This window comes from Thunnus maccoyii, chromosome 18 (assembly GCF_910596095.1).
Source record: "Thunnus maccoyii chromosome 18, fThuMac1.1, whole genome shotgun sequence".
Classification (NCBI taxonomy): Eukaryota; Metazoa; Chordata; class Actinopteri; order Scombriformes; family Scombridae; genus Thunnus; species Thunnus maccoyii.
This window is the reverse complement of record NC_056550.1, coordinates 26,761,087-26,781,899: the sequence shown is the minus strand read 5'-3', so window position 1 is coordinate 26,781,899 and position 20,813 is coordinate 26,761,087. Positions and strand designations below refer to the sequence as shown.

Sequence of the window (20,813 nt, the reverse complement as noted above, 5' to 3'; positions counted from 1 at the left end):
GATGTTGATCTGTACATAATGGTCACTTTGCTCAAGTTTGGCCAAAAAGAAAAAGTCCCACTTACACTCGACTTCACTGACATCATCTCTCTCCATGTTGCATGCACCCGAGGACCCAAACACCCACATGATGTGGTCCAGATATGGTCTGCAAGACCTTGTTGGGTCAAAACCAAGTATGTGTCTGGACCGTGTCTGGTTAATGTGTGAAACAGTCAGTGGTCGTGTCCCTAATGTGACTTTCTGGATAATAAATACTCATCTGTAATTTTCTGTACTGGTCCCAGTAATATTTGCTGGTAAAGTGTAATAAAGTAGCATCACATGACGACTGAGTCAAAACATAAATACATGCAGCTGCAACAACAATACTTTACACTCATATCTTGAGATGTTTGATTTGAAAGAGAACTTATTTTAATTCTAATTATCTGTTAACTCTCTCTGTTCTTTCATCTGTTTCACTCTGCAGACGTCTCTCGTTTTTCACTCTGAAGTGTTTAATCAGAGTGATGGTTATTTCTGGTGCTTGAAGTCTCCTTCTGATGCGTCTATGAGCCTTTTTTCTGCCTCTTTCATGGTCAGGAATTACGGAGGCTGTGGTGGAAATTACAAATGAAAGATTTAACAGCATTCTGGGTGCGAATTCAGGAGGCTTATCTCCACCCGGTTACCACAGTTAGTCAAATCAAGCGCACCTGCAGAGCAGCCGCCCCACGCTAAACGGATATAACAGCTACACGAGTCTCCTGTTTTACCTGCAAGACTCGTGTTTTAACGCTCGTTTGTGACGTGAAAACCTCAACAACAGAGAAATAAAAAGCTGACTTCCTGGTATCAGTTCAGTTATAAAATCCAAACACACCGCTGAGCATCGATCACATGGGACGGTAGAGGAGGAGACGCAGAGTCTGTTTTAACAGGAGTTTAGCTGACTTCTCTGCATTTAACACCACAGCTGAGAGCGTCAGAGCTCGGAGCAGGAAACAGTCTGCTGTCCTCTGATTCCATCATCTTATGCTAATTAATTCTTAAAGTGTAACAGCCAATGAGGAAACTCCGACACTGCTGCCTGACCAATGGTGTAACTATAAAAACACACACTAACATACATTTACATTCACACTCAAACGTGATACTTGTTAGTAGATCAGTTCATCGTTGGTTTGGCTCTGCACGTGAGATTTGTTGAATATGAAAAATATAGATAATCGCCTCCTTTTTCCTTTAAATTCATCTTACAGCCTTAACAGTAGTGAAGCCAGAAATGTGAAGTTTGTCCTGAGGGTGGCGCTGTGGGAAAAGGTCATGTGTTCATTCAGTCAGATACCAACAGCAGCTTTTAAACTTCCAGTTGAACTTCTGCTTCTATCATCAGGGACGACGTAGAGGCAGCGACGCTTCCTCTCGCACTGTACTCAGTTGTGTCAGGAGGAAAAGCAACAATACATCCAGCTACATGTAGTCACCTTTAAAAAAAACAAACACTAAATTTCCTCATTCAGAGTCAAAATAAACAACTGCCAGAGTGAGAGTGAATCATACAGTAAATGGTTCTGTAAAACCACAAATATCAGCTAAAAAAGAGGCAAAAGATCTCAGCAGTGATAAATGTCTGTGCCTTCGTTACGACAAACAACCATCCATTCACATTTGATTCATCGTTTGTATACAAAAAAATATCAATTAAGGCAGCTGTACATGCAGTACCGCTGATGGGCACAAGGTGTAGGCTGGGTCTGGATTTAAAAAGTGCCAATTTTTCTTTCAAATACAAAAGTAGTAGTTAGTAAATTGTTCCATTCAACATTATGCTCTAGATAAGTAATTTTTCTAACATCTGTCATAGTGGTAAAAAAAAAAACAGTGTTTCATTAAAAACATTAAGGCTTGCAGAGGTGTGTTTAAAAGTGTTTTCTTGATTGGCAGATCATATTCAGTCGAGGTGTTTGCTGCTTTTCTTGACGAGACATGCAGCTCGAGGCCAGTAGTTAGTTCAAGCTAAGTGCTGAAGTGCTGAAAGGAGTCCTGTTAATAAACAAACAAAACACTCTGACAGACATCCCAAAGTATCCACAGTACGATATATCATCTATGATGGCTGGTGTCCTGAAGAGGCGGGGGGGGGGGGGGGGGGGGGAGTCTGAAACCACCTGTGTGATGTGCGACTCGGTACCGTTACGTGTGAGAGATCCGGACTGGACGGACGGGAAGGACCGAGCGGCTCGGAAGGAGGGTTAAGGATCGAGGTTGGAGGCGTTTTCACCTTCAGAGTAGCAGCTTGGGTCCGGCTCCGAAGTCTAGCCTCTTGACCAGCCTGTAAAATACAACAAACACACTTAGAGGGTCGGATCTCTATCATGAAGCAAGTTCAATTGAAGTGTGGTGTGCTTTTATTTTGAAAGTTTGATTGACATGTGTACTGTCAGGTGTGTAGAGACAATAAGTAACTGCAGCTGGACACAGAAAAATACTCATATATTTGAATGGAGAGTGTGAGCGAACCCACACCTTTTTGAACATTTACTGCTTCCACATAGTTTTAGATACAGACTTCATTTGAACTTTAAATGAATCATGAGACTTTGACCTACAAATCTTGAATTTACATGTTTTTTCTATCTTTTATTGTTTTTGAGATATTAGAGTGTGAGTTTTAAAGTCTTTTCTTGCTCCTCCTGTGATTTTATAATGAGTGTGTATTACGGAATGTTTCACAGCACTGAGGGAGTGACATCACCAGGAGCAGTTGGAGAGGAGGATTTTAGAGTACGCTTCTTGTGAAATATCTTCATAAATCCCATGACTTTGGCCAAATCTTACATAAAAATCATATTTTAGTAGGAAATTTCGTGGCGAATCCATTGATACAGGTTTGAAAGTGGTCAGACTTATAGTTTAGACATCAGTAGCCTCGATTGGACACAAAGTTCATGCCTCCCCATTGTTTTACATTGTAAGGTGTGATGTGGCACTGCAACTTTCAGGGCAATCCAAACCGTTCGAGTTATTACAAAGTTTTTAACAACTTTTTATTCAGCATAGTGTCATAAGTCTGAATTGTTGGGTCTCTGTATATTAAAGAGTACGGTCTTGACCTGCTCTATGTGAAAAGTGCCTTGACATGACTTCTGTTGTGATATGGCGCTATATAAATAAAAATTGATTGATTGATTGATTGAAGTCACCTACTAAAGTTTGAAGCTGATACCATTAACTCCCTTGGAGGAGATAGAGTTTGTTCGGGGGCCAAAATTGGGGCAAAGTCTTATTTTGAAAGGCTAATTGTGGACTTCCTGTTGGATTTAGGTCAGGGGTGTCAGTGTGTGATTTGTAGGTCTTGATGAGACGAATAATTGAGTTTTGGTTTGATCTCTCTATGACATTCCTACGGGCCGTGGCGGCCATTTTAGTTACATACATACTCCTGTTTTACAGTAGTCCTGCAACTGTAATTGCGAGCTCTGTCAGCTTACCCCTTGTTGTAGAGGCCGTTAGTAGGATGCGTGTCTGAGGAGCTGTTCTGGCCTGCCGCCGCCCCCTGTCCACCCACGTGGCCTCTGCGGTTAGCGGTCTGCTCGTGGACGTAATCCCGACATGACGCCAGCTTGGACTCCAGATTCTACGAGAAGTGAAGAAAACAGTTCAAATCCTTCTGTAAACTTTCAGCTTCAGATCGGTTTTCTACCAAAGCAACAACACCAGCAACACCACAAGGAAAAGAAAACGTCTAAACGAATCTAAACTGCTCCAGTAAATTGTAGTCTGACTGTTCAGAATAGATGTTTCTGTTATGATGAGGTGCAGGTATTAGATCATAAACTAAAGTACTGGACAAATTAAAATCTTGACCTGATGATGGCGCTAGATGAAACATGAATATCTGTACTAAACTTCATGGTGATCCAATCAACAGTTGTTGAGATATTTCACTAAAAGCCACAAATGTGAACCTCATGGTGGCGCTGGAGGAAAAGTCAGAGGATCATCAAAATCAGTAGGATTCATCATCATCATCATAATCATCATCGTCAATGTCTAAACAAGATATTTAGTCAATCAGTTCAATAGTTGAGATATTTTAGTCTGGCGCAGTAAACAGCCAGAAACAAATAATCCACAACTGACACTGAAGTTTCAGTTAAGAAGTATTAACTGTAGTTGTTAATGTGTTGTGTCCAGTAGTGGAGCAGCACATGAAGTGCAGATGTTTCGACCCCTGAAGTTATTTTTAGTAAATGTTTCCAAACCCTGCAGTCTGGGCACAGGCTGAGTCTTTGTTTGAGTTGTCAGCACTGTGCAAACACTGTCAAATGTACTTATTACTATAATTATCCACTGTGTGTTTTGTGTTTGTTTGTTCTCTATTTGTTCTTAAAAAAAAAAAAAAAAATCAATAAACTTTTGAGCTCCAGAGAGGAAGAAGTAAAAACCAGAGGCACCCTGCAGCGTCTCATGATGATAAGTCATCCGTTAATAAAAGCAGCGAGGGTGAACCGGTCGATTCAACAAACATGGAGTGTGCTTCTTACCCCGACTTTCCTCAGCAGCTCTCCGACGATGTTCAGAGCCGAGATCCTCGCCGACGTGGTGAGAGGAGTCCCCGAGAGGCTTTCACCTGCAGATGACGTGTAAATCTGGATTAAAAATCATTATTAGACCCTCTGCAGCTGTTTACTGTTTGTTTGCTTGAGAAAAATTTTCCGTAGACTGTGTTGAAATGTCCTCTGGCAGCAGGAAACACTATAACTTTTGTAGACTTGGAAGCATAAAATCTGAGTGAAAATCAGTTTAAATGAAACAACATTTTAGGTAATAAAAGGTCTTTAAAAAAAGCCTTATTGATGAAGTTCCCAAAACTATGTTCCTTCAGATAACTGAGCAAGAAACTGAGAAATCATCTGTGACAAGTGAAGTGAAATGTTTGTGTATAATGAGGTTTTTAGTGACAGTATTGGTGTGAAACATTTGATGTATTGTGTTGTGGTTACTAAACTAAACTAAAGACAGCGATGCTCAGTTGCATCATACATATTTTCTGTACTGTGAAATGCTGAAAGCTCTTGGTAACAGGCTGGATACCTCAAGTACTGTTGACCTACATTTGAATAAAAAAACTCTTTATTCTAGTTGGAGTGTGACAGGAAGTGAGGAGGATAGTTAGTTCAAGGTTATAACTGTGTTCATAGGCTACGGCTGAGTGTTCCCAGGTCCTGGGGGTTGGGATACTCTTATGAAGATTTCAAAACACACATGAAGCACAGACTGGTTGGGTCTCGATCAGCTGATGGACTGACCTCTGCTGATGGAGGACGCTGGCGTGGTGAAGGACTCGGCGGCGGCGGCGGCTGGAGGTCTGGAGGGCGTGGCGGCAGGGGGGACGGGCTGGTTAGAGGACGAAGACGTGGTTTTGTCTTCTGTTCTTTTGTCTTGAGGGGTGAGGGGTGGGGTGGGCAAACCCGCCGAAGAGGAGGAGGAGGAGGATGAAGGCTCTTTGGTTGAACTGCTGAGGGACGGCTTCCTGTCTTGTACCTGCTGCTTCTGCTGCACCGCCAGCTCCTGTCTCAGGTCTGTCACACACATGAAGGACGACAGTTACAGATGTGCAAAAAACAGACTTAAAAGTGGTGCAACAGCTGTCACCTTCACCCGCTGAGTTCATGGTTGATCTGAATTCATACTTATACATAAGCTGCAAAATACAGAACCAATAGTGTTTAGACAACAACTAAAGTCTACAGATATATCAGGCTTTAGATACACCAGAGTTACGCCAGACTTTTAATTTGACGGCCATTATGGTTGTTAGTATTCCAGCCATATAGAACAACTATCGGACATATGTTTAAACAGCCATAAATAGCCTCCATTTAAACAACAATAAAACACAAACGCTATGATCCAACAAATGTATTTTAGTCAGCTGACTGAACTCTTCACAAACTGAGCATATAGAATACAACAATAAATAAAACTAATAGCCTTGCTGCTGTTAATTAAATGCAGCCATGTGAGCAGCCTGCAGCTCCGCCACCACCTCCACCTGCCGCTGTCTCCCCGAGCCCGCCTCTCACCGAGGCCGGGGAAGAGTTAAACCAGCTGCATCATGTGTCAGGAACCAAACATATAATAATATGTTAGTTTCAAGCCCTGTAAGCTGCTGTAACTGTCATGCACCCTGCTATAAGTTAAACGTTTCCCTACTGATCAATTACATGTCATTTAACCATGGAGCTCCGGGCTGCTCCGTTAGTTTCACTGTGCCAATGCTGGATGTAACGTTACCTGAGAGAAAACACGGTAAGACATTTCAGAGTTGTGTTAACTGATGTCGAGCCTCAGTGCAGGACTGTTGACTCTTGCCACGCTTAATCACAGCTGACCAAACACTCAGTTAATCTCTCAATGTCTTAACAGTGGAAGCAAAACCAAACTTTAGCATCATGTAAGTTTATATTTAAGTTGTCTTGGCAACATATCTTACAGGCCACACAATATTAGGCTCTTTAATTTCAAGTTATTTATTTGGCAATCTGCATATTTCCCACTGGACATTTCAGCCGTTGATATTTTCATCTGCTAGACAACTACACGTGACGGACAACTACCAGCAGGAAGCCGGCATATACCAGCTAACGTAAACCCTGCGATACACACGATACTTGTTAGTAGATCAGTTCGTTGTTGGTTTGGCTCTGCACATGAGATCTGTTGACAATAAAGTAAAATACAGAAAAATCAGCAGCCTTATTTGACTGACGGAACATCACTCAGCTCTACCTCTGGCCTCGTCCTTCAGTCTCTGGACGGACTCTAAGAGATTCTCCTTCTCGTCCAGCTCGCTCTCCAGGAAGGCATTCCTCTCTATAACCTGGTTCATCCTCTGCTCAAAGTCCTCCAGTGACATGATGGTCGCTCTGAAACACACACGACACAGTATCAGTGAGGCTGAGGAGACTCGAGGGAACATCTTTAGGCTCAATCAACAGGTGTCTTTCAAAGTTAAAATTAGAACAAACGTACTTTTCACAGCAAATGGAAAACACAGTAAGTTTTGTTTAACAGTCTGCCTCGTTTCTGTTTTTTTTACCTCCATTTAATTTTGCAAACATGGCTGATATTTACAGTCATAACATTTTCAGTTATAATCCTAAAGATTTGAATGTAATCAAACCCCAGTTTTGATACTATTATGTTTTTTTAATGGATTTACACTCAGTCGTTACTCTGTTTATGTTGTTTTCATTGTTAGTGGTGGAGGCTGCTGTTCCTGCACTGGATTCAAACTGCCTTCACACACATGTGACTCAGTAAAACTATGCAGCATGTAATCCAGTGTTATCATTTGTAATTTCACCTGTTTAATATCAGCCTCACTGTTTACTGTCAACACAGAGTCAGAGCTGTATCGAGTTACTGCTGATGCTAACCCATCAGTTTCTACTGCTGCTGGTTCACATTAAAAAAGTTCAACTGGTGAAACACAACAATAGTCGACAAAACAAGACAATCTTTCAGTCTTTTTTTTGGCATTTTTGACAGTAGATTTAAATACTACAGGAAATAATAGAGGAAGAAGAAGAAGATCAGCATGTCAGCAAGATAATCAACTCCTTAATGCTGTTACTGACTGAGTTCTTCATCATTATCAGAAATACATCAGAGGAGCGACTGGTGTTTTGTCACACCTGCTGTTTGTGGGGCCAGTTTCACAGAGATATTTTAGATCTTTAGGTCTGTGGATAAGCAGAAGTGAAGAGCAACAGGTGTCCTTCAAAGTTAAAAATTAGAACAAGCGTACTTTTCATAACGAAGGGAAAACACAGTAAGGCAGCCTGCCTCACTTCTGTTTTTACCTCTATTTAGTTTTGCAAACATCTAAAACGTGTTTAATCAGACTGTGAAAGCCTCGTGGATTTCTTCAATTCATGAGTACAAAATTTTCCCTCAACTTCTTTAAAGTTATAATCCTCAAGAGTTTAATGAAATCCATTTATGGTTTGGTTTTTTTTTTGCATTTACACTCTATAATTATCTCTCTTTATAGTCGTTTTAAGTGTACGTGGCGGAGTCCGCAATTCTTTCTTCAAATTGCTTTCACAAACTCTCACAGTAATGAGCTCTGCCTCATTAAGAAGCCACAGCACCACAGGTCTGCACTGAGATTTAATGCTACTGGAGGTTTCTGTATTCTTGGGGCAGGAGCAACAACATAAACACAGGAAGAAGGTCCTGAAGAAGCTCCAACTGTTCATCCCAACATGCAGAGCACACCTGGCTACAGGAGCCGTTTAGCTCAAACTTGAAGAGTACGTCTTGTGCTTCATTCAGATTTAAGTCGGATCAGGTTCCCACCACAAATGGACTCCATATTTCATCTCTGACCACATCCTCAAAGGGTCTCGGTGTGGTTGTTGTGGTCTGAGTATGATTGCTGTGTTCAGATCCAAACAAACCGTACTAAAGGAGGAAAATGAACCAGAGTCCCGTTCAACCGAAACACACAGAGCAGGTTCTTATTTTAAGAACCAGACAGCTTTGTGCGACGGATGAATTTAAATGTCTATCTGAAGTCTGATTATTAGTCTCATCAGGATCAAGATTAAGTGTGAAACCAGCCTCAGGACTGAAATCTTAAGAATTATCATTTTAACACGTTAAAGGACCAGTGTGTAGAATTTAGTGGCATCTAGTGAAACACACTTGGCAGAAATGGAATATAATATTCATAAGTATGTTTTAATTAGTGTATAATCACCTGAAAATAAGATCCATTGTGTTTTCGTTAGCTTAGAATGAGCTCTTTATATCTACAGACGGAGCGGGTCCTCTTCCACGGAGCCCGCCATGTTTCTACAGTAGCCCAGAACAGACAAACCAAACACTGGCTCTAGAGAGAACCGCCATAGGATCTCCTACACGCTTGGAAGGGGAGGAGGAGGGATATTCAGTTAGTTGTGATCTGCAACCTCACTGTTAGATGCCTCTAAATCCTACACTGGTCCTTTAAGTGACTTTCTGTATGTGTAGGTGTGTCCTCTGACCTCTTGGTCCTCTCCAGGTCATCGTTGGCCTGCTCCAGCTCTCGGATGTATTTGTGAAGCTGGTCTCTGATGGCCGTGGTCTCGGCCAGGTCGCCCTCCAGGTTGGAGATCTGTCGGTAGGCCTCGGAGTGCTGCGTCTCGTACTTCTCCTGACAGGAGGCAGAAGGCGGCGTCAGTGGAAGACAGATCAACATACAGAATAGAAAGAAGAAAGGTGCAGGAAGGCAGAAGAGAGAGAGAAAGTCTCTGACTAATAACTGAACACATGAGCTTAACATCCCTCAGAGATTCAAGAGGATGAATTTCAACTTCAAAGCGTTACTCCTGAAGCGGTATGTGGAAGTGGAATCATTTAAATATCCCAAACCTTTGAGGCAATTTAGTTAAACCAAAAAAAAATCCAGTGATTAAAAGAATAGCTAGCATCCACAAGAGAAATAGGTACAGCAAAGAACACATGGATTACTATTTCAGAGGCTGTGGAATCCTTTAACTTCATCACATGGTGAGAGCGGCATATTTGTACTTTTTTTTTGCCTTATAGTGGCAAACATCCCGCGTAGAGAGCCTGCAGGAGGCAGTGTGAAGCTCCCAGCTGCATGTGGCAGGAACAGGAACAGAGGACAGGTATGATACCGTGTCAAGCTTCAGCATGCTTTCACTAAATTCCAAGAAGTCTCTGCATACTGGTCATGCATGTTGTCTCGGCTGAAGCCCTCTTCCTGCTCTGAGAGGGACAACAAGCCTTTTCAACGTCAGTAGTTTCTTATTCACTGTGTGCACGTATATAAACTGGATTTTAACGTTGTGAATGAGTCGGTTCTTCCTGTTAGACCTCAGACCTGGCACCAATAACTTAAACAGTTCATATCTAAAATCTATCCGTTTATTCAGCTTTTACTTTTTGCTGTAAATCACTGAAGTGTTGTTAGATGCTGTTAAATCTCAAGTGTCAAGCTGTGTGTTGTAATTATAATAAATGAATCCTGGTAAAAGTTTCAGTGCTTCTATAAGTATCCATGCACATACTGCTTCCTATCAGCGATTTCATCATGTTGCATTAAATAAATCTTAGAAGTTATGGTTCCTTCACTTTGTAATGGGCTCATAGTTGTTAAATAAATTTAACTTGTTGGCTGTTTCACATTATTAATAGTGATATGATCATCTAAAGAGAGGAAGACTGAGACAAAGAGCTGACACCTGAAGGAAGAGCTTCTTCATATACAGCTGTTTGAGAGCAGCAGCCAGCAGCTGAATCATCAAGGTTTGTTTATGTTCACACAGGCCAGCGTGATGGAGGCCTCCGCACACTTAAAACTTTACCTCTGACCAACATACCACAGCACAACTAAGTTATTAACTGTTCTGCAAGATTAACTATAATGAATCTTCAATGTAAGCAGTGATAATAAAATGTTACATTTACAGAAAGAGTCTGAAATATGCAGTTTGTCTCTGTGTTTTTTTAATTAAAATTTGTTTTTGTTTTTTTGGGGGTTTATTTTTGTAATAGAGCCGCTGCCCCTCACGACGCCTGAGCACATCTGTTTTGTGATCTCAGCCGAAGGAAAAACTAATAATTTCTCTTTACGGGGAGAACCGGGAGGTGAATGAACTATGACATAACATGATTTATGGGAAGTACTGCCGTCCCCTCCAGACACAGACCAAGCAAGAGTCATCAGCTGCCTTTTCTTGCCTTGAATCAATCCTCTGTGAAAGTGTGTAACTGGCTGTGTGTGTGTGTGTGTGTGTTCAGACAAGAGCACCAGTGAAGCCTATTCACCAGAGGCAAATGGGAGCCATAAAAGCCAATGTACCATCAGCTGATGATGAATATGGAAATCCCCAGTCAAATCCACTTTAACGGGTGGTCAGTTAGTTGAATGCTATTAAAATGACCGTGGTCATCTCTGATAACGTAGCTTTATGCTCCGGTGTGGGATATGAAACCTTGTTGAGACAATGACTTGTATTATAGATGCTTCTCAAAGCCTTCATGGTGGGTTGAGAGGAAACACTGCGAGACTAGTACATCTATCTTGGTGAACTGGGACAGAACTGCTTTATTCCTCAATTATTCAAGCATCCACGGTGTGATGTGTTGTCTTCAATGACTGCAGGACAGTTTCATCTGCATCTGTTTTTTTGCTTCATATCTCTACATCACCTCGAGTGGTGGTTTCCTGCTTTTCAGTGCATTGAAATGTCTTGTTTAGAAAGCTGGGATGAGGGATATTAAAATTCTTTTGCCAGTATCTGATAACTGTTAACGTCCTCCGTACCTTGTAGTTTTCCAGCTCCATGCGGAGGCGGTTGTTGGCAGCGAGGAGCTCGCGGTTTCGTGCCTCACACTGTTTCAGCTCCGTCTCCAGCTCCACCTCATAGTCTCGACTCATCTGCTGGAACTCCTGCAGCTCCTCCTGGGCTTCCTCCGCGCTGCTCACACACACACAGAAAAACATAGGAGTAGAAGTCACATGATACCTTGGGACATTTTAACAACAAGTCAGTTTGAACTAGTTTGCCTCACAACACATCTCTCTCACTTTAAGACCAAAATAATTACACAAAGATGCTGCCTGAGAGGTTTGCTAAAATTAATCTAATCCAGACCTGTTTGGATAAACAACATAACTTGATTATTTTCCCACCAAACCACAGGATTCACTGGGAATTATGGGTTTAACACAAGAATCTAAACATCGCAAAAATATGTTTAAAAAGGAAACCACCAAAAGGTTCACAATTATTTGTCTTGCAGGAGTGTCTGCACACTCAGATTTAAACAAACTGAAATGCAGAGCAGTGAAAAGGTATTCATTATTTTCCTGCATTCATTACCAAACCTCAGAAGTAATGAAAGATGATTTTCTTTTCATGCAATCACAAGCAATTATCCTGCCTGCACAAGCTGTCAACCTGTTCACACGAGACATTAGATCCAACTTGTGCACACAAGATAAATAAATATCATCTTTCAGGATTTGAGGGTCTCTGTAATTTGCATGAAAAGTAGGGAAAACACATCCAAAAAATATGACACACTAGAGCATGTCAGCAGTAAAGTCAGCTAAAAGAGGCGAAATATACTTATATAGCAAAAGAAAACACCTCAGGCAAATGTCTGATATTTTAGTTACATCCATGTCTAAAGTCCCAGATAAAATATACTCTCATCTCATGATACAGAGTCAATATTATGTGTACAAAGTAAGTCCAGGTCATCACTTTAGGAACCAGCTGTGAAAACGGAGTCTGGTCTGATAATGAGAAGTTAAACAGAGGAGAGGGGGCTCACCTCTGCTGGTGCCTGGCAGCTTGTTCCTTCCAGTACTCCAGCTCTTCCTCCAGGGACCCAAACTCTGGAGGCTCCGGATCCCCCATCTCCAGCCCGGCCCCGGTGGGGAGACAGACTCCTCGGTCACAAACCACCAACACTGACCTGCGGGACTGTTAAAACGAGACGGTTAGACAGTAGAAACTCCGTTTAGAAATCAGGCAATTTATCGTTAACGTTACACCGGTTAATGGCTAATCTTAATTTATCATAAAACATCATTTCAGACGATTTATTGGGATTTTCATGTATATTCGGCGAAGGAGTAAACCATTAAGAAACACTACATTTAAAGTAATATTTGCTTACTTAGGGAAGATAACGGAAATTCAGCCCAATCCCATCCAGTCTCAACCTCACAGTTACAATAAATAATGTTTTTTTAATATAATAAATATATGCGGAACTGAGAGTTATATTTTATCGATTTGTAAAATGTGTTTAACTTAAGTCATGTTTGATAACTTCTGAAATGAATTAGATACAAGACTTTTTGGGAGTCTGGCCACGTCAAGCTGAACTAAAAACGGGAACTGAGTTGAAACAAAAAACAACCGTTAACTTATAACGGGTATTTCAGGATATACCGTCGTGTGGTTTATCGTTACTAACACCTGCTTTTATTGACATTAAAGGGAATTAGCTCAAAGTATTAACAACAAAACTACAACCAAGTGAGAGGAATGTTCTTAGCTTGTAAATGAAAACAAGTTAGCTAGTCCAGCTAACGGAGTCTAGCCTTAACCATTTAAACCCCAGTTGACATAAACACCGCAGCTATAACTTACGTTCAAGCTTCGTTCGACGCAATTTTAACGGCCAGATACTTTTTCTAAATCCTCCTCGTGTGCTGTTAGTTTTACCGACAAAGTTTGCCGGTTAAACGTTGAGCCGAAACGATGAAAGAAAACTATTAGCCGACTCGCTCGAAGTTGGAACCCACAAAGTTGTTGCTGCCTTGGGAAGACGTCGAACAATACATGTTGCCGTTCATATTGTCCAGACGAACTAACCAATCACAAGTTAGATGGCAGCCTCGTCACCTGTTGCTATTGGTCAGTAATCTGTCAATCAATTAGAGATGGGCGGGATCGGGGATCGTTGTCCAATCAGAGTGGTGATATCAGTGGGAGAAAGGAGGGGTGGGGGGGGTATCTGCATAATCTGCACAGTCTAGACGTTTTGATGGATTACCAGCACGGATGTATTATAAGAGCATCCATGATTATAAGAGGCCGGTGCTGCCTTCTGGTGCTGTCGGAAAGATAAGACAACAACAACAAAAACAACAATAATGATAATGTATTATTATTTTATTACTTTATTTATATAGCACTTTTAAAATGTGTGCACATCATTGGCAAAAGATTTTTTTTTTTTAAAGTAAAAAGATCTGGTGTGAGTCTGGTTTGCAGTGGTAACTAAATACACTCAAAGAGCACTTTATTAGAAACACCTGTGCAGTCTAATATAGAGGCTCTGCCATAAATTCTACTTTTAGAAAGCTTAGACAGTTTCAGTTTTCAGCTCTGTTGATGGGGCGGATAGAATATTAGGAACATGAAGTAGAATTATCACCTTTCTGACAACGTCAACAAAAACTGAAAATGTATAAGCTTCTTAAAAGTAGAATTTATGACAGAGCTGTTGTATTGGATTGCATTAGATTGCACAGGTGTTCCTAATAAAGTGCTCTGTGAGTGTATTTTTAGTATAATTAGTCAAATTTGAGATTAACTTTTCTTCAGTTATTTCTGTTTTATGCTACTTTATACTTTACTACTTTTCAGAGCAGTGAAGTATTACTACAGCTGTTACTAATTACTTTTCAGATGAATATTTTACTCACCAAACATCCCTTTCTTTCATGCAAAATATGATGATTTGTTGCTATTTCTTTTATTTTTTTCCTTATACAGGAAACGGGCTTCCATAGACAATAAAAAAATAAATAAAAACTGCTCTTCTTCTCCTGAGTTGTGTTCTGTGACTGTTGGAACAACCTAATACTCACATACAAAGTACCATATACTTCTGGTTCTGGAGCTTTCAACCACATCTCACAGTCTTCCTCGCTGGATAGAGTTTGCTCATGTAGACAGCTCAGTTTGGAGGGAATTTCACATTCAGCTAAAGTCAAATAGTTTATCCAGATCATATGTTTGTAAGTATTGCAACACAAATATGCAAGAAACTGGTGCTGTTGCTGATATCTTTATAATTGATTATCAAGAATAAAAAGAACGTGAACCTCAAACTCTTAGTGATGTTCACGAAAGTAATAAATTCCATTTCATGTGTTCTTAAATGTGCTTCTATTTAGTTTTTAATAAGCCCAACCCCAGACAATATTGAGTTAACTGACCATGCATTGAATACTCACACGTCCGTTGATGTAAGAACAAACATTTCATTTAAATAAGGCCATCTTCCTACAGCGCACCAAAAATTACTGTTTTATTCAGATCAACAGGTGAAAAGAAACAAACAGCATTAAGAGGATTTACACATCATATCATCTTCAACATCTTATTGCTGTTTTCTATGTCATTTCTTATTATTATACTATTATAATATCTTATTATTCTTAATTATTAACCCTGAATACTGAACTCTCCTCCACCTCCTGCTCTGCATCCTCTCACTTACATGACGTGTGACGGTGGTTAATGTTTCTGAGGGTTACTGAAGGAGGGTGTGTTGAACGGCTGTCTGGCACCTGACAGCATCCTGGACTCTGATTGGGAGGAGTTTCACTTCCTGTCGGTGGGGTCAGAGGTCACACTGGGTCATCTCTGTCCTTTTGCAGAGGGATTAACGAGGCCTATCTGATCCTGGTTAATCCACACGCACCATCACTAGAGCATAAAGCTGTTTTATATATACACACACTGCATTCCACTTCGTCCTTGCTTCATATCTGAGCTACATAACTGATGTTTACAGAAACTCTGAGGTCACTTTCATGCTGCAGCTGGCTGATTCCAACTATTTTATGTGCTTTTGGGTGGTTTCATTTACTGTTTAACAATACATCATATTTTATTTGATCACATGTGCAGCAATCGGTTGGTCTAGCACTTTGGTCGAGCCTGAAATATCTTAACAACAACCCCCGTATGAGTCAAATAACAGCCCAAAGTCATCTGAAACGGATCTCTCCGTTGTTTTAGATCGAGGTCGGTGACAAGAGGTGCCAGAGCCTTCACCGTCATCACCCTGTGACCTCTGAACGCCTCGCCAGAGCAACTCAAGCTCGCCATTTCAGTGTCGACCTTCAATTCCCTTTAAAAACACACTTGCACAGACAGGCAGTGTCATGTTTACAGTCTGCAGCGTCTGTCTTTTATTGTGCTGTGATTACTTTATATCTGTATTTGAATGTTTGGTTTCTGTTTGTTTATGTTCATTACATTCATTTTAGTGTTTTTAATATCTGATTCTATGTTTCAGTTATCTTCGGTGTTCTCTACTCTTCAAAGCACTTTATAACTATTATCTTAAAAGGTGCTTAACAAATTAAATTACAGCTGTTCATGTTCCCCAGAGGGTGAATCCCACTGACTTTGGTGACCCTCTGACCTCCTCTAGCGCCACCATGAGGTTGATGTTTGTGGCTTTCAGTAAAATGTCTCAACAACTATTGGATAAAAGGGTAATTTGTAATAACTTCAGTGAGGTCTTGACTTTTCCTGTAGAACCATCATCACATCAAAATGTTGGTTTATGATCAAATCCCTGCAAAACTCCCATCAGCCTCACCTGTACTTTGATTTCAGTGCTTTACAGCAAACGTTAGCGTACTAACACTCTAAAAAAGATGGTAAACATGGTTAAACACTATACCTGTTAAACATTATACTGTAGGTGCTCAGTCGTTCTTTTTATTACCTGATTCTGCATCTTATCTTTTACATTTTTGACATTTATTAAACTTTGATTGTATTTAACTCTTAAAACATTTACCTCAGTAAAACACCACATAAGAACAATTAATAGATTAGTCAACTGAAAGAAAATAAAATTGACAACTATTTTGTATTTTGGTTTGGGGATTTTTAATTAATTTTTTATTTTAACCTTTAAAAAAAAAAAGAATTGAATGAAGCATTGAAGTGAGAATCTACAAAACATAAATTAGATTTGGTAAACTGATTGTTGCTGTTTGGGTAAAATCTAAGATATTTACAGCTCAAATGACCGACTCTTGGAAGAATCTCACTTTACAGAGATACGAGAGTTTCACTCAACGTTGACAATATAAATGAAAACGAAACAGAAACGCTGACTTGTATCTGTTGAGATATTTACATCTTGATCTCAGTTATCATGTGATCACTATTCTGTTAATCGATGAATCATTTAAGTTATTTTTCAAGCAGAAATGTCAAACATTTGATGGTGTAAAGTTCTGACATGTGAGAATTTTCTGCTTTTCTTAGTCGTACATCATAGTAAACTGAATATTTTGGATTTTGGACTGTTGGTTGGACAAAACAAGGGATCTGATGTGATATGAATTAATCCAAACGATTAATCAAGAACATAATAGACAGTTTATTTGATGGTGAAAATAATCGTTAGTTTTAGCTCTAGTGCTGTTTGTGTCAAGTTTATTGTCATCATTATTATTATTTAGTGAAAGTGCTTCTCCTTTGGTTGTAGGTGATTATAATCTCTGCTGAGGAGGTTTTTCTTCCTGTTCATGACTTTTTAATGACTGAGATGTTCTTTAAAGTGTTACTGCTGTCGTCCTTGTGTCTTAATCCGCTCCAGGAAGCTGATTCGACACCTTAAACTGCCGTTCGTGGCTTAACTCTGACACAATTTACCAATCGAATCTCATTAAAAACCTGTGCTCACGACATCATCAGATTTACTCAACAGAACAGAAGAGAGGTGTGAAGACTCAATTTGACTCTGGTTTATTCATGTCTGGTGCCTTTTCAGAAAGGACATAAAAGTGTTCACACAACAAAGAAGCGTCCTATTTCTGAACATATCAAAGCACTAATGCTGCACTACGACATCGCTGAGGTTCTCACAGTTCGCTGTAAACCAGTCATCACAATATCATGCATAATATGGACTTTCATACACTGTTTTGAACCATATAGAACATTTTTAAGAGGTTTTATTTTCGTTTTGTACACGGAAAAATTGAATGTGTATGGTGTTATTGAAGCTTATCTACAGAAGAGCTGTGTCCAAACCGCTAGCAGTGTGTATAAACTCGGTTCTAACTAGTGTAACTGATAAATCGAGATACTTTACCCATAAAAGTACAATGCATGACTTTTCACATACTACGTGTATATTCAGCGACGAAATCTTCAAATTTCTTTTCCATATTAAGTTTTTCAGCTTTACTAAAAAGGTCATTAGAATCTAAACAAGAGTGAACAGTGGGTCATAGGTTTAAATAACTGAGGATGTGTTACACGATAAGGTATCTGGGCTGATGGCAACCTATTCGGTGTTTCAAGTAAGAGGACAGGATTAAGATACTGTAGCTTCACAGGTCAAACTAGGAGACACAACACAAGCGGGATGCACTGATACTGATCCTTTCACAATAACGCATAACGAGCCCGTTAGATTGGAGGTGATGAACTTAAGATCATTGTTATCCGTCTTAAAGGAACAGTTAAACTTATTCAATTTTTTTTTTTTTTACCATTGGTGGCAGTTTGTAGTTCTTATCGGGGAGTTACGTGAAATTTAGCGGCAGATTTTTAAAATTTTCAACATAAGCTGTTTCCCCCTGCTTTCCAGTCTTTATGCTAAGCTAAGCTAACTGGCTGCACACTGTTAAATAAAGAGTATTACCCAAAAAAGCGGGACTATTCCTTTACATCTGTATGTTCAACACTTCAACTCAGAGGTACATACCTTTCAAAATTACCGGTCAGATCACCATAAAAATAGTTGTGAATATTTATGATCCCTGGAGGATGATTCCAAATTATTTTGGTGACACCCTGACCTTTCCTCTTGAATTATTTTCTCCTTGAACACTCTGACAAAGTGTCTTGAAACCTATAAAAGCTGCGTTTCCATAAAATCTACTGTTTTCATGATCCCTCTAATGTTTTTGATGACCTACTGACCTTTCTGCTACCCATCATTTCTTTCTTTTTAATATTTTATGGGCAGATTAGTGAGCACATTCTTACTTCCCAGATGACGAGCGCTTCTGATTTTTCTGTTACATCAGTGCATCCCAAAATAAATGCAGGAATTCAGTTTAGTTATAATTGTACACACACACACACACACACACACACACATATATATATAATTATATATATATATATATATCTCATGTCACCAATGACCATCAACAGTCAGCCAAACAATGCAAGCTTGCAGATCAGTGCTCGGGGCAGTCTTGTCACCAAGAGAAGGCACGACTGGTGTAAAGCAGGAATATCGAGCCCTTAAATCTGGTCTCAGGTGCTGCAATGCATTATGGGCTCAGACCGACCCAGTGCCACCGGCACAAAAAGCAGTAACGGCCCACCATCACAGCAGAGGTGTCCTCTAAAGTGTCCAGTCTTAATTCAACTGAAACCTCATTTTATCTGTTGTTCCAACTGTAGACAACGTGTGCCTGGCTCTAGCACTTAGACCCGACATCCCATAAATGAATTTCACTTTGCTGGAAAAGTTTTCTTAATGATTAAACTTCTTATTTGTAGATCTTGAGTCTACAATTACTGGCGGGATTCTGTAAAAGGATGAATCCTAATCATTTTTGGGGACCCCTTGACCTTTCTTTCAGCACCTTCATCAGGCCAAAATCTCCCCTTTATACCCCTTCGTACGCAAGAAATGTCCGAATCTAATGAGCAGTTTGCTATAACATTTACTGAGCACCTTTACGCTCTCCGGATGATGAACCCCTTTTGATTTTTATAACCCCATGACCTTTTCTCCAGCGTCACTCTCAGCGCCACAAACTTGATATTTTTAAATCTACTACTAGTAATGCCTATAAGAATTATCTGTATCTTGTTTATTTCCTCCAATACTTAAGTATTGTGAGCTGGTTTGGGACTAGAAGGGTTTATTCACATTACAGCAGAAAAACAAGGGTCCTATGCTACATGTTTTGTCAGTCCCAGCGTTGCCAGATGTACGATAAATGTTGTAGTTGTACAATCATTTTGCCCTCTGTATGATCAATAATGCCAAAAGTCCCATAATGTACGATAACTTGATCATTTTGTGACACTTAGTGTTATGGAATTTTCCATCTTTAGGGGTTACAGGTTGGAGTGACATCGGATCAAGACGAAGCCTTGAGGTCACGCTGTAATTCTTAATCTCTCCTCGAGACGTCAGCTGTCTGTGAGGTTTTGGGGAAGGCGGAAACCTCTCTGATAGAGGGTATATCAGCATTTCCATGGTTACCGAGGTCAGAGGAGGCTTCCCTAAACAACACAGATGGGTGGACGACACAGTCAGACGCTCAAACCAAAACTGGTAAAGTGCAGTCCCTTGTTTAGAAACTAGTGAACCAATCAGACTAATTTTTCATATTGTAGGCTGATAAAGACGAGGACTCGGGCCTTCAGAGATGGCATCGCAGCAGATCACTCTGGTGTTTACTGTTTTTGGTTCTCCACTTGGCCGAGTGCTTCAATAAACAGTTTTCAGCATTAAGACATCAGTCTTAAGTCTCGTGTGCGCCTTTCTCCACTGCTGACCATCGCTCAAAATATCCACAACACTTAGTATTAGTAGCTATAATCAGTCTAGAATATCTCATTTTAATTAATTTCTTGACACGATCAGGATATTAAAATATGGATCCTACGTCTCTGTTTACGCATCTCTTCTCACATGACGTCTTTCTAGCCAATCATGCTTGTTGTGATGATGAACATGACTCATGAGCACGGCTGTAGTTCTCAAGAGATTATTGCTGCATCCATGTCAAAAAAAGTAAAGAAAATGAGATTTGTAGGTGGTGTCAAAAAGTCGTTTGTCTCAATAAAGACGTGTTTTCTTAAATTACACATTTAAGCCTCTGGTACGATACTTTAACGTTTCCCATCAGGCAACGCTGGTCGGTGCAGTAATGTTCTGCTCTGGAACTGCTGGTCATGCTGGACTAAACGGTGCCACAAGCCTACAAGCTACAATGCTAATGTCACTAGCAGTAGATCGCTACGTTTCACAGACTCAAACTGTTTTTGTATGCATATATTTTACCAAGCTGATATCTTTTTTTTTTTTTATCTGGTCTTAATATGAGGCTAATTTGTTATTGTGCAGCTCTGAAAAAATCAGACACACAAGTTATTAGTTTTTCATCTATCTTACAGTTCAAGCAGAGGTCGACTGTGATTGGCTGCACCCACAAACGTCAGCGTAGCTCGGGTCAAAAAATTAAACTTTCGCTGCACCCCTTGCTCCGC

The 20,813-nt window shown here is 40.1% G+C and overlaps 1 protein-coding gene across 3 annotated transcripts; it reads right to left on the bottom strand.

The window, feature by feature from the left end:
* Positions 1–1,172: 1,172 nt before the first annotated feature.
* On the bottom strand, positions 1,173–13,375 carry LOC121884501 (nuclear distribution protein nudE homolog 1-A-like). Of its 3 annotated transcripts, none has more exons than XR_006092354.1 (10): positions 13,176–13,375; positions 12,349–12,500; positions 11,333–11,486; positions 9,045–9,193; positions 6,781–6,917; positions 5,298–5,570; positions 4,533–4,618; positions 3,477–3,622; positions 2,154–2,317; positions 1,173–2,028 (listed from the first exon to the last, which is right to left on the bottom strand). XR_006092354.1 is itself a non-coding variant. In XM_042393350.1 (9 exons), the coding sequence occupies exons 2-9, from the start codon at positions 12,432–12,434 to the stop codon at positions 2,269–2,271; spliced, it is 1,080 nt and encodes a 359-aa protein (XP_042249284.1). In that variant the 5' UTR covers positions 12,435–12,500; positions 13,176–13,375; the 3' UTR covers positions 1,173–2,268. The 3 variants fall into 3 exon arrangements, 1 of the variants encoding a protein (XP_042249284.1); XR_006092353.1 differs by having other exon boundaries at positions 2,177–2,317; XM_042393350.1 differs by having other exon boundaries at positions 1,173–2,317.
* Between the last annotated feature and the right edge of the window lie 7,438 nt (positions 13,376–20,813).